A 13620-nucleotide genomic window follows, 5' to 3' on the forward strand; every position below is an offset into this window, starting at 1 on the left:
GTCTTGGCCACAATCACTTCTTCCAGTCAGCAAAGACCCCTTTTCTCTCTTCTTCCTCTAAATTCAATCCTCCCCTAAAGGAGATGAACCAAAAAGCGATCCATTCAGCCCTTGATTCTAGCTCAAAGTCCAGAGTCTGCAGGTAATATGCAACATTATCTCCATCAGTTTCAGATATGACTTCTCTTGGTTCCGAAGGAATGATCTAAAAAGCACTTTTCTGCTTCTAATGGGCAGTGGTTCAAGACAGACAGGAAGCCCAGCTCTGCAAACAACCCCTTTAAGCAAAGAAGGAATAGGAGACACGTGGCAGGCAGGACTGGCCCTGGTCATTCTGAAATGCGGCTCACCCTAAGAGTTAACCACGACCCTTGAACCTCATTCTGTACCCACCATTTTGGATTTTTTTTAAGACATACTTCTCAGATTTGCTATATTTTATTGCCTCTTCCCCAAATCTCTCTTTCGATTTGAAGGTGCTACCTTGACCCTGTCAAGTTCTACAGGCCCACCACTCAATCAGTTCTTTACCTTGGGTCATATTTATCTGATTAAAGATTATACTAGGCACCACCATACTCTTAAGCTGCTTTTTACCTTGAACATTTCATTCAGTTGAGAGATTTTAGCAATAAATGTGGAGACTACACACTTAATCTGCTCTTTTTCTTGAGGCTGTTTTAACTTGCTTTGTCACTTAAAGACTTTCTTAATTTTATTTCCTACTCTTCGGTGACTTAACATACTTATCTTTTCCAATTTTGCAGGGTTTTGGATTTTTCAAATCCCTTTCATTTTTGCTTACAAGTTCTCAAATTGTCTCTGAGATCCTTTCTTTGTAGCATCTTGCTAGCCAACACATATTTTGTTTTCTAATTTCTTACCCTAGATGTTGTTGGGAAATACAACTAAATACAATCTAGAAATCCTCTCCACAAAAGTAGAAGAGAAAGAAACACTCTAATTTTACTCATAAACCAGAATGCGACTGCACAACACAGGAAATCTGTTGGGAGATTGCAAAGATAGAAGGACATCTCTTCCTTTTTATAGTCAAAAGCAGGCATATCCCACTACGTACATGTTCTCAAGATAAACAATAACTAATCTCAAAGTAGAGGATTTGACAGCACCATTTGCCACACAGAGTCCATCCTAGATTCACCTGGTAATTGCAGTGACCATCTAAGTTAGCCAACTGGCTTTACTCAGAGGGAAAACAAACTCTCCGCATCTTTATTACGACAGGATGTAGTTTTGTAACCTGGAGTCAGGCTCCTTCCCTCCCACAGAACCGGGAGTTGGGGTGATCTCTCCTTTGATGTTTGACTTTCAAAGAGGTGGTTCCCAAGTCCTTAAGATAAAGACATTCCTGGTTCTTAAAGCTGACAAAAGACCTGTTTTGTTTGCATGAGGATTTATATACATTTCAAAGAAGAAAGTACTTACAATTTTATGTTTTCTAAAGAAATGTTCTCAGAAGAAGGGGAAAGCAATCTCACCCTCAACCCCCGCAATTTTTAACCGAGAATTAAGCCTCTTAATTTTAATTTGCATTTGTCCTTACGATCGAGAAGCTCATGACACATCCAGCTGGCCTAGTAAACAACCACATGAGCTTCACCGGATGTCTTGTCAACCACGTAAGGCTGCTTCCCCAGCCTCCTCGGCACTGCCCGCACCCCCGGCCTAACCACAATCTCACCGCCGTGCGTCTCAGGGCTATTTATTTATTTATCACTGCGGTGCTCCTCCTGCTATCAGTTTCTATCAGGATCAAACAGAGAGTTAAGCCTCTAATGGGAGGATTTTCTCACCCATGAAATCTTGATAAAAGTGATTCTTGCTATGTCCATCTTCAGTGCTGATATGAGAAGAAGATGAAATAATGTGTTTTAAAGCAAGGGCTTTGACAGCTGTCAGTTGTAAATATAGATGAGAGATGGTTAAATTCAGCAAACACCTATTTTCACATGCCCAGCGCTGTACAAGGCAGTATCAGTAATGCAAACAAAACAAACAAAACAAAACAAACAAAACAAAGAAACCCTTGCTTTGAAGAAATCAACATTCTTCCATGAAAAATGCTAGAATACATTTCTGTAAGTTTGCTCTATATTCTAGACACTAATCCCTTACCAGGTATGTGATGTGTAAATATTTTCTCTCATTTTGTGGCCTGCCTCTTTACTCTGTTGATATTGTCCTTTGGTACACAAATTTTTGAAATTTTCAGTAAGTCCAATTTGTCTATTTTTTTCTTCTGTTGCCTTTGGTATCAGATCTAAGAAATCACTGCCAAATCTAAAGTTGTAAAATTCTGTTCTATGTTTTTTCTTCTAATAGTTTTACAGGTTTAGGTTCTACATTTAGGTCTTTGATTCATTTTGAGTTAATTTCCGTGATAGATGGTGGTAAGTAAGGGGCCGACGTCATTCTTTTGTAGGTGGACACACAGTTTTCCCAGCACTATTTGTTGAAAAGACTGTCCTTTTCACCATTGAATGGTCTTGGTGGCCTTGTCAAAAAATCATTTGGTCATATATGTGAAACTCTTTCTTTTGAAAAAAAATTTTTTTTAATTTGAAAATTTCCACATGGTAGCATTCACTCTTTGTGCTAAACAGTTCTTTAGGCTTTGACAAATGTGTAGAATTACATATCCACCCCCACAATCAAGGTAAATAGTCCACCATGCCCCAAATTTCCCTCTCATTGCTTGATACAGTAGAATTTATCTTTCTGGAGGGCCGGGGAGAGTAATCATGCTTTGGTATTACATTTAAAAACTCTCTGCCCTACCTTTTATTTGAGCTGATTGGTCATACGTTAGAGAAGGGTTTCTCTCTGCATCACTGATAACGAAGCGCTTAGAGACAGACCTTGCCTCCTATGACACCACGGAATGCTGGATTACAGCACACACGGTGTTTGCTTCCAGTGAACCATCTTCCTGCAGAACTGTATTGTTTTACATTTCCAACTGTTAAAAATCTGTGACCAGACTTTCCCCGGGCTTCTCAGTAGAGGCAATACTGTCTAAGTTAGTAAGACATGTATTTTAAACACCGATTATGTTATATTAAGCATTGTGCTGAATAAGGAGGTTATGTTTTGAACAATAATTTTATTTAAAAAAAAGGGATCTGGGGCTCACTTGAATTTCCTTATGCAGGTATTTGAACTCATTCTGACTTCTGCTTACAATATTTATGAGGTTCTATGAAGTGAAAAAGCCACATCGGCAGTTAAGAAAAGTGGTTTTGTCTTTCACAGGATAAAACTGCACATTATCATGAATACTTTGACTTCCTCTGCAGGTCTGAGTATCTTTTTTGATTTTTTGATTAATTAAGCTTGCATGACAAATAGGTTGTTTTTCACTCTTAAAATGCAAACTTAAAATCTCTGTGGTAGAAGGGCAACTGCTGTAAGCTGGCAGGGGACCATGAATTCACCAGCCCTTCTGAGGACAGTCCCCGCGGCCAGCCCCCCGGGCCTCCCTCTCCTCCTGTGCTCACACCCATGGAGTGTGGCGACAGCTGGGAGAAGGCATGAGGTGTGTTCCTCCAGAAAGCACACCTAGCTCCATCTCTACTGCTCGTTCTCATATTTTATTGGTACAGCTGAATTTAAAATGCATTTTGGTACAAGCCTGTCAGTGGGAAAAAAGACCACTCTGACATCCAATTTTATTGGTTTCCAGTCCATGCAGAAGTATAAATAAATATCTAAAAACTGCTTCCAAATGCTGTGCCTTGTGCAAAGAGCCAACAAAATAAAACACACAATGTGTAGTAGATTTTCAGCTCAAGGTTTACTCGGACGACAGGCTAAGCCTCACCTGCCAATTTTCCTTTAAACCGTCCTTTAAACTGTCTCATCACCCATGCCCTCCCCTGCCCCCTCTCCCAGTCCTGACCTGGGGAACACAGTGTCCTGCTTTCATTTCTCTGGGTCACGCATGGATAAAACCTTCTGCCCTCGGCTACTTTTAACAAGAGTGAGATCATTGGGAGTTTACAAAATAGATGCACAGAATAATGGTCAATATTCCAATTATTAAAGGGCAAAGGACATGCTAATTTCAGAGAAGGAAAAACATACAAATGAACAGTATGCCCAAGGACAAACCTCCACACATGAAACAAAGGAGAAAAGTAAAAAAAAAAAAAATCATGAGACAGCCCAGTCCGCTATCAAAACAGAAACATCTGAAATCATGGTGTTAACGCTTGTGGTTACGGGGTCGGGAAGAGCACTTCCTTTGCACCAGCAGAGGGTGAGGGGCCTGGTACTACTTTCCTATAAAGAAAGCAATTTGCTATATTGTGAAGAGCCTTGAAAATACTCACAGCTTCTGACCCAGCCATTCTTCTTTAAAAAGGCTCTGCTAAAAAAAATAATCAGATACTCGCACATCTTCTCACAGATGGCCAGCGTGGCTTTATTTGTAATAGTTCACTTTGCAAACACCCTAATGTTAAATTAATGATAGCACAGCCATATGTTCAGATACCATACGGCCACAAAAATCTTGATTTTGAAAGGACTCAGATTACTTCCCAAGATAATGTTAAGTGAAAATATACTGACTTTAAAATACATTGGAAAGAAACAAACTAAAATGTTAAAAGCAGTTTTCTTAGCATGGAGGAATTATGAGTGACTTTAAGCTTTTCTTTCCAACTTCTCCCTCAAAATTTTGTTAAGTTTTTTAATCAGACAACATAAAGTATTAAAAAAAAAACCTCAATATGAAGAAAAAATGGAGACTTGCATGGAAAAATCCAAAAAGTGCAAAGCCTGCTCAGGTTATGAATACACATTTCTGATCTTATTGTAGGCACCTAGGAAAAAAGGTCTGTCTCCCACAGCTTCGAGACCCCTGAGCAGAGAACACTGGGGCTCTCTCTCCCCTTTCATGAGCCCATTCCTTCCAGAGGAAGTGTTTTGTTGTAGAAGTAACAAACGCTTACTGCAAACCTCAAACAGTGGGAGAGTGTATAACATAAGAATGGTAGATGCCACCCTGCTTTCCTTCCCCACACACTGGGGTACAGTCTGCATGTAATAATACATGCCAGTGCTTAGTAAACAGGTCCACGGCTTCTGACAAATGTCAGGACACAGGACATTTTCATCACCCCCAAACGCTCCTTTGTGTTTCCTGAAGTCCATTCTCTCCCAACCCCCAACCCTCGGCAACCATCCACTTGCTTTCTGTCACTATAAATTAATTTTGCCCATGGTAGCATTTTCTACAAATGGAATTACACCTGTTGCTTTCAATACTGTCTTTGAGATTCATCCCCGTTGTGTCACGGGTAGTAGTGTTCTGCTGTGTAACTATATCATCACTGGTCCGTCCAGTGATAGAGTGACTTCACTGTAATCACCCTATAAGGCCACAGATTCATTTCCAGAAATGTGGTAAGTCATGTCCCCAAGTGTGAAGACTGACACATTAAATGTCTCCTGGAAGGGATCCCCAAACCTAAGTCTGGTCTTGGATGCATGACAACATGCATCCAAGGGGTCACAGCGTAACGATACTCATCCAGCTGGTTGAAGCTCACGTCTAAACCCGTATCTATGAACAATGAACAACGATTAGACATTTATGGATTCCAACCATTCACTGTGATCAAGAAACCAAAGTATTTGTCCTGACATCCTACATTTAAAATCTGAGTCACACATTCTACTAATTATGGATTTGCCAACATTTTTTTCAGTCATTCTGAATTAATATACTTACTTAACTCACAGTATTTAACATAAACATCTGGATAAATGAATATTGCTTGTCTCAAATTTTAAAAGTATTATTTAAGCAATTTTATATAAAACTCCTTTCAGAATTGTTTGCTTATGAAAAAACCCAACAAAAATAATGCCTGCAAGGACATGCTGAATTTTATGGGAATCCTACTGCATCAGAAACATAGAAGGATGCACCCAAAATCTAATATTGCAATAATTCCACGAGATATACTGCAATGATAAAAATAATTATAAAGCTAGTTTGATGCCAGTGAAAGAGACTGAAATTATTTTGAATGGGGTAATGAACCTGCCATAGAATTAACACAGTTTTATTTAGATTATCAACAAGAATCGGAAGAAATTATATATTTGGTGGTTACTACCCTTTATGAAAACAACGGTCACCCTGGGCACCCGTGGACAGAACCCCTGCTCCAGGAGTCCTGTATCACACACCCCCTGCACTCGGCTTCCGCGCTCAGAGCTTACCTTCCTGACTCAAACGTGAACCACGTTGAGTCCCGCCCGTATCTCCTCAGGGAGCTGAGAGGCCACATCACCAGTTTGACCTTGGCATTGTGGATATCCCACAGATAGATATTCTCATGAGTGATCTGCATTGTGCATTCACCATAAATGTCCAGATTTGGCGTAGGCATAAGATACACATTGAATCTCTCTGCAAAGAAACAAGGAATGGAGAAATGGAGTGAGAAAAGGTGTGCCTCTTCATGGCAGAAGTGCTACCGTGTCCCCTGGTGACACCGACAGACACTGCGAAACTCTATCTCTTCCCACTGTATGGGGAAAGGAGTTAATTATTCTTAATCACTAATTCATTCACTCCTTCAACGTTGCGTTGCATGCATTCTCTGTGGTGGGGGTTAATGGTTGAAGTGTACAATGGACACACAAGGGCAGAAAGCTAATTGGAGTCTCTGCTCAAATGGCGTAACATCTGCCTCTTCACACAATAGTAAGTGGATGTCGTACAAACGATTCCTGCGAGGAAGGTCTTACTTAATTTACACAACAACTTACTCAGTTCTATCTGTGGAGCATGAAGTGTTTAGTGCACACTCAGACTGACTTCCCAAGCACAGAGTATTCATGGTCAAATTCAGCATGTGATAATTGAAGATACTCGTTACTACCTTCTGTAGAACTCCAGACATAGTTTTGGTAAGCAAAATAAAAACACATAACTGCTTCCATTCCTGCATATTTTATAGCTGAAAATCTGATTATTAGGCAATGATTCCAAACTTTGCTTTGTAACTTTTTGTGTATCTCAACAGCTACCACAAAATCCTGCACTTAAATGCATTAGAGGCACTTTATTTTGAAAAATAAGGTTAGTTGGTAAGTTCCAGGAAGTAAAGAACTTGATACGACCTATAAAATATTACTAGTTCCCAGGACCATATTCTTGGGTTATAGAAAATGATCAATAAATGTTAGTTAACTATATGAGTGGAATAAATATATACTGTGATGAATATGGCCTGCAAGAATTGAGGAATTATTAAAAAAAAGAGTCACGATAATAAAAGTTTAAGAATTACTGACAGATACATCTTCGTGAATTTGAATTTAATTGTGAATAGTTCTTTGGAGGCAGTGCTGTTGAATAATTACTTTGAGAGGCAAGATGACGCAGCTGCAGCTGGTAAAGGACCGGGATGTTTAGGAATGTGCTACCATCCATCACGATGCCACGATCTTAAACACTGTATCTTTGCTGGTACTGAGCTGGAATTGTCTGTGTAACAGAAAGAATCTTTTCTGTGGCAGGTATTTTGTAAAGCAAGGATTTGCTGATGCCAAAAAAGCAACATTCAGATTCCAAGTGGGTTAAATGTAACTTAAGCATGACAGCCTGAAATTAGTAACCACATGGACATGATGTTTATTCAAGTGTCTAGATATTCTGGGATCCAAAATAATCAAATAATTCAATATTTTACTTAGATTGTTGACCCATGAATGTAATATGTATATAGATTTCATATTTATTTCCTAAAGAAGACAAAATGAGATCAATTCTATAGCTGAAAAATGAAGAAAGAACATTGTCTCATTAACTATCTTCAATAAAAGCCTATGTATGCCTATATCCGCATGCACACACACATATTCCGTAAGTCTTAAAAACTCCTGTGTGCAAGTCAAGTTAAAGACATCACTCATATTCCCAGCACAATGCCCTCTTCAGTGGGATTAGAAGTAAGTCGAAAGGCCATGATCTCACATGCAAGTACACATGAAATCTGGACCCAACAGAGTGACTCAGGAATATAGTTGATCAGCAATCTTCTTTTCTCCGGTCAAGATCCTTTTGATGAAGTTCAGCTTCTACATTTGTAACTAATCACATGTCAGGGGCATCTGTTGTGCACAGGGAAAATATTGTCATCATAAAAGCGAGAAGTGAAACAGTCCTCTATAAATTCTTTCCTTTCCATCAATTCTGGAGTCTGAAGATAGCAACGAAAGACTGCCAAATGCCAAGAAATAACAACACTTCTTTTAAAATAAACACCATTAAGTAATCTTCCTGTTGCTTAAGGCTGCACTGACCTCGATATTCACCCTTTGTCTGTAACTGGAAAAACAGAGCATAAAAAAATAAATAAATAACCCTGACATTGAGTGTCCTTCAAATGGATGGAACATTAAACTCTGCAAATAATCTACAGAGGACCCAGAAGAACTATAACGTTTTCACTGAAATGTCTGCATGCTCTAATGTTAGCAGATTAAACCGAACGGCAATAAACACAGAAAGAGTACAATCACCACAGTGGACACTGGAGAAAGCTGGAAAACAATGAATAAGTGAATTTATTATGTCATGTGACACAGGGCTCGAGACACCAAAGTCTTTGAGGCACATTTACAAACAAATGCAAAGTGATGGGATAACTTGCCCCTAAGGAGTCCTTCCGGGGCCAGATCTGGGCGACACAAAGCAGGTGGAGGGTACCTGTGGTGTCCCTTCCCTGTTGTCTGCCCTCTACTTTCCAAGACACTTTTTTTTTTTCAACCTGGCAACTCAAGTCACCCCTTCTTGTCATGGTTCAGAATGCACCCATCTTCTTGCTGATGCTATTTCTTTCATCTTAAGAAAGGAATTACCCTAAAAAATTCATTTTCAATTTTTAAATATTCAAAATTCATCTGCCCCCACTAATGGCTCATTTCCAAGGATTCAAAATTCAATTAAAAAGTAGACTAATTTAATCCAGCAGAAAATCAGGCACAAAAAGATGTGGGCAGCACATCAAGTTATCTAGTAAATTGTACTTCTTTGAAATCCATTATGATGGAAGGAAGGTTTCGGCACTTATCATGAATAAATTATTTTATGCCCTTAGTAATGTAAAACATATTGTTTCACTGAAATCTGCTACAGTTTCCATTGGAAAGATCATTTCAATATGAAGTAATTAAAACTGGCTCCAGTAAAATGACATTTTAAAATACTGTGAAATAATTCTATCAGGCAGGTATTTTAAACCAATTTCTAATCATGTCACTTTTTAATTTAAAAATTGCATTTGGGTTTTAGTGCCTGGACTACTGGTTTTCAGGTCTTAGTGTCCATCACAACTACCAGCAGGGCTTGGTTAAACACTAATGGATGGGTTTCCTTCACTCTCACTGTTTCCGACACAGAAGGTCTAGGCTGGGGCGAGATAATTTACATTTCTACTTGTTCCCAGAAGACGGCGATGTTGCTGCTCTGGGGACCACTTTGAGAACTGCTGATTTGTGAAACTCATTTAAATGTATTGCCAAGGAAGTTAGCATTAAAGAAACCATGAGGAATGTTTTTGAAAAGTGATGCAATATTCCAGTAGAACCAGCACACTGTATTCAGAATCATTTTCTAATCTTTGCTCAAATAAATTAATCCTATTTCAATCGACTCATGACTGATTTGGCAAGACAGAATTCTTATGCCAACAGAACAGAAGAAGGCAGAGAGGCACAGAAGAAAGGACGTATGTGAGACAGAGCTTAGCAGTTCATCAAGATACAGAGATCCAGCATTTTCTTTTGAGATCACTAACACTAACAATAAAAACACTATGAAGAAGCTCATTTCCAATTACTCAAAAGAATCAGAAAAGAAACTAAATAATAATAATATCCTGAAACATGAATAAAATTTCTACTAATACAGTCTTGTGAAGATTGCTGAATGTGTGAAGAAACACATTTTGAAAGGTTATGTAAAAAAACATTAGATTAAAATGTGTTCACACATATAAACTATAGAATTCTAGAGTGAAAAAAAAAAATCCCAAACGCACTGCCCCCAAAATTGTATTTTGGTAAAATTTAGGTTTGTATAATGGCTGATAAATGAGAAAATCTAATTTTATTTTAAATGGCTAAGAACAGTAACAATGTGAAATATTGATTCAACAAATTGTGCTGTCCAACAAAGATGCTCACTGTCATCGCATTGCAGTTACGTTTACCAAGGCATTTTCGCTTTAGGGCTGGATTAAGAGGCCCAAAGGAATAGATCAGTCCCCAGAGGGCCTGGGGCATGGGACTAAGGTCACAACCCCAGGAACAGTCTTGAGGGGGCTACAAAACAAGGTTTGGTCAAATGGAATGCAACGAGGTCTGACGAGAAAGGGTAGCTACGCTCGGGAGAAACGGTCCTGGGAAAGAGACAGTGAGACGGCAGGTGATGCGTGGGAGGCCGAATGGGTCATCAGCCCTGAGAAGGACCGAAACCTTCCTTTCTCAGCTGGTAAGATTTAAACAGATCTGGTTTAGGGCAGGAACTAACCCACTACAGTGTTAACCTGAGCCCGGCAGGTGGAGCTTGTAGCTGCAGCAGGAGGCAGAGGCTGACAGGCGAGGTCCCTGACATGAAGAAAAACACCATCCAGTGAGTAGAAATCAACTGCAAACAAGGCTGGCGAGCTCTTCAACCAGCCTCTTGGTAATTTCCCTCTTGTCAGAGTCCAGATGGAAAACTGGTTTTAAAGGAGAACTATGCTGAAAAACAGATAGATCAAGTTTCCTTTATAATAAATTGGAATAGTTAAAAAACAGGTTTCTGGGATTTCTGTATTAAATAATTTTGTGCATCTACCACATGGGAAACACTCAGTGCCTTGGGACCACATGAACGTGAAACACAGCTTTAGGATATTAGCTGCTGAGTCAGAAGAAATGTAGGAAATGTTTATTGGATGCCAATCCGTTCTTTTCTCAAAGAAAGTCCTGGCGGGTCTTAGCTGTTAGCTGATTGCTGGACACTCTTGTCCTCTCCATCCATCCCACTTCTCCCGCCACCTCAGAAGTTGTGGGTTTGAAGGATGAGTCAAAAGAAAGGATGGAACACGGAACAAGTATTTACACTTAAATATTTGCAAAGCAAGAGATCCATAAATATCAAAACCCATCAGGTTTGCTATGGGGGGAGATTAAATTTTATAATAACTTCAGATGAGTGGGTAGGTGTGAACTCCTAAACCTTCTACCTTCTCTTCTTAAAATTCAGGAATGGCTCAAAAGGAGCAGCCCCACAGTAAGAAAGGAATTCTTTAGCTCTTTGGTGACATCCCCAATTTTCTGAATTTGAATTCCTAGGGTCTTTCATAGAGTACAGGATTAAAATGTGTTAGAGTTCATTAATTACAACGTCTACGTATTATTGAATTAAATAACTTTAAGAAAATTAATAATTATATACATACATGGTTATGTAATGATTAATTGCTGTAAATAATTGAACAATTTATTACTTTGAATTTCACTTGTTTCTATCATCCCAGTGCTTCCATAAAGCAAAACTCACTCTATGACCAGTAAGTCGTATAAAATAATTTTAAAGATTTAACTGAAACTATTTTATAGCAAGATAACTCATTTTTTTCTCTCAAAATGTCCCGTGATCAGAGAACTGATATATATATATATACATGGACGACACTGTTTAAATTTATTACTGCAGCTAGTTCACTAAAAGACCCAAAGGCAGTCAACCCATCAAATGTGGAAATGGACCTTGTCCCCTTGGTGACCCTGATCTCCTTATGTAGCTAGCATGAACAGGCCACGTCCTAAATCCTGACCACAGATTTATCACGGTGAAAACAGAAATCATTGCCCCTCTAAACTCAAGCTGTCCCCTAAACTCTCTTGCACACTGCTCTGGTGCCAGCCTGGCAAGACTAGATTCTACCACTCCCCCAGGATGGGCGAGCAGAGAGGTCAGTCTCCCCAGATGGCCAACAATCCATTTTCTACGAGTAGTTCTCTTGCCTTTCACCCTTCATCACGCTTGGAGGGGATGGGCTCCCTTCTTTCTGCCCTTCTCCTATGAAAGAATCCTCCTCAATTAATCTTCCAGCTTGCTCTTTAGAATTTCATGGTGCTTTTCACCCATAATCAGCCACGCTGAGGCTGCAGTACATTTCTGAGACAGCAAGAGAGCCCCATTCTATGTTCTATATTTAACAATTGTTAAATACCAATTCCAAACATGAAATTTTAATATTAACACTAAATTCATAAATGGTCTACTAAATGTTGTTAGTCAAGGGACCAGAGTGACTGGTCTAATATTAACCACTGACGAGTAAGTCCCCAAGAATCTGGTGTCTGAGAAACTGAAACTATGCTTGGGAGTGCATTCATCTCAATTTCAAATCTAGCTTCACTCCACTGTTTGATACAAACTGCTTTGTTTTTAACAGTCATATGAAGTGCCAAAAAATTAAACAGAACCAGGTATTACCCAGAAAACAATGGGATCCTTCAAGATCATTCTGAATTTTATATTCTTATCTCCAAATTTCTATACAGTGGGGATATTGCTGTGGTCAGCCTTCAGTTTCAGCAGCTTTAGAAGTGGAGCCACACTGAGAAAGCAGACATTCTCACATTTAGACACATACTGAGATCTGTACGATACAATCAAACCAGCAATGGAACAAAGTATGATTTATGCTTGTCAAAATTTGTGGAACTCTTCAGAAATTGAGACTCCACTTCCACCACAGTACTGACATTTGTCGCAATTTATTTTATTATAACGTGGCAATAGCAATAAATTCAGTTGCCAGATACCGGATCTGCTCAATGGCCACCGTGAATTGGAGTCCTTGCAATGCTTGTATCAAAGGGCAGCACTTAAAAGAACATCCCAGCAATACTTTTTAATCCCCCAGCAATTTCTGTCTTTCCTTTTTTTTTTTTTCAAACTTACTGTTGACAGCATTTTACCTGCATTTTCAAGTAAGTCATGTTCACTGTAGCAAATATAGAAAATCATTTTTAAAAATAAATAAATCAACTGCTTTTATACCTGTTTGGAGATAATCTCTGTTAAAGTAAATGTGTATCTGAATATACAACATCTTCACACACACCTGTTAATACACTAAATATAAAGTACTCAACTCTTTATATTGCATTTACTATAGTATAAGAATTTTCAGATGCTATTAAATATTCCTTGGGGATATAGTTTTTACTGAATGCATAATATTCTACCGTATAGCTAAGCCATACTTTGTTTAATAATTATCTATTTGATGAGTATTGAAGTTAAGCCAACTTTTGTATGATATAAATAAGGCTGCAATAAAATAACCAAGTTTCAGCTCAATTTGCTAAATAATTCATCCATTTTATATTGAATCATAGGGTTTACTTTATTCTATATAAACATTTTGGATCATTTTAATATTCTTGATTATTAACTTACATTGAGTACTACAATCTGAATTATTAGATTAAATGTCATAAACTCTTTTAAGAATCACACATTGCCAAATTGCTTTCCAGAAATTCCTTACCAATATATATTCCAATTAA

The 13620-nt window shown here is 38.6% G+C and overlaps 1 protein-coding gene across 4 annotated transcripts in view; it reads right to left on the reverse strand.

Moving 5' to 3' along the window:
• The window catches only part of DOK6 (docking protein 6), a 281383-nt gene that overhangs the window by 110832 nt on the left and 156931 nt on the right, over positions 1 to 13620 (reverse strand). For all 4 annotated transcript variants that reach the window (XR_004316276.1, XR_004316278.1, XM_032470717.1 and 1 more), the window contains exon 5: positions 6259 to 6448. Coding sequence is in view for 2 of the 4 variants with exons in the window: in XM_032470717.1 (XP_032326608.1) it covers positions 6259 to 6448 (190 nt within the window). In the remaining 2 variants the exon portion in view is untranslated. The remainder of the gene's footprint in view (positions 1 to 6258; positions 6449 to 13620) is intronic.

This window comes from Camelus ferus, chromosome 30 (assembly GCF_009834535.1).
Source record: "Camelus ferus isolate YT-003-E chromosome 30, BCGSAC_Cfer_1.0, whole genome shotgun sequence".
NCBI lineage: Eukaryota > Metazoa > Chordata > Mammalia > Artiodactyla > Camelidae > Camelus > Camelus ferus.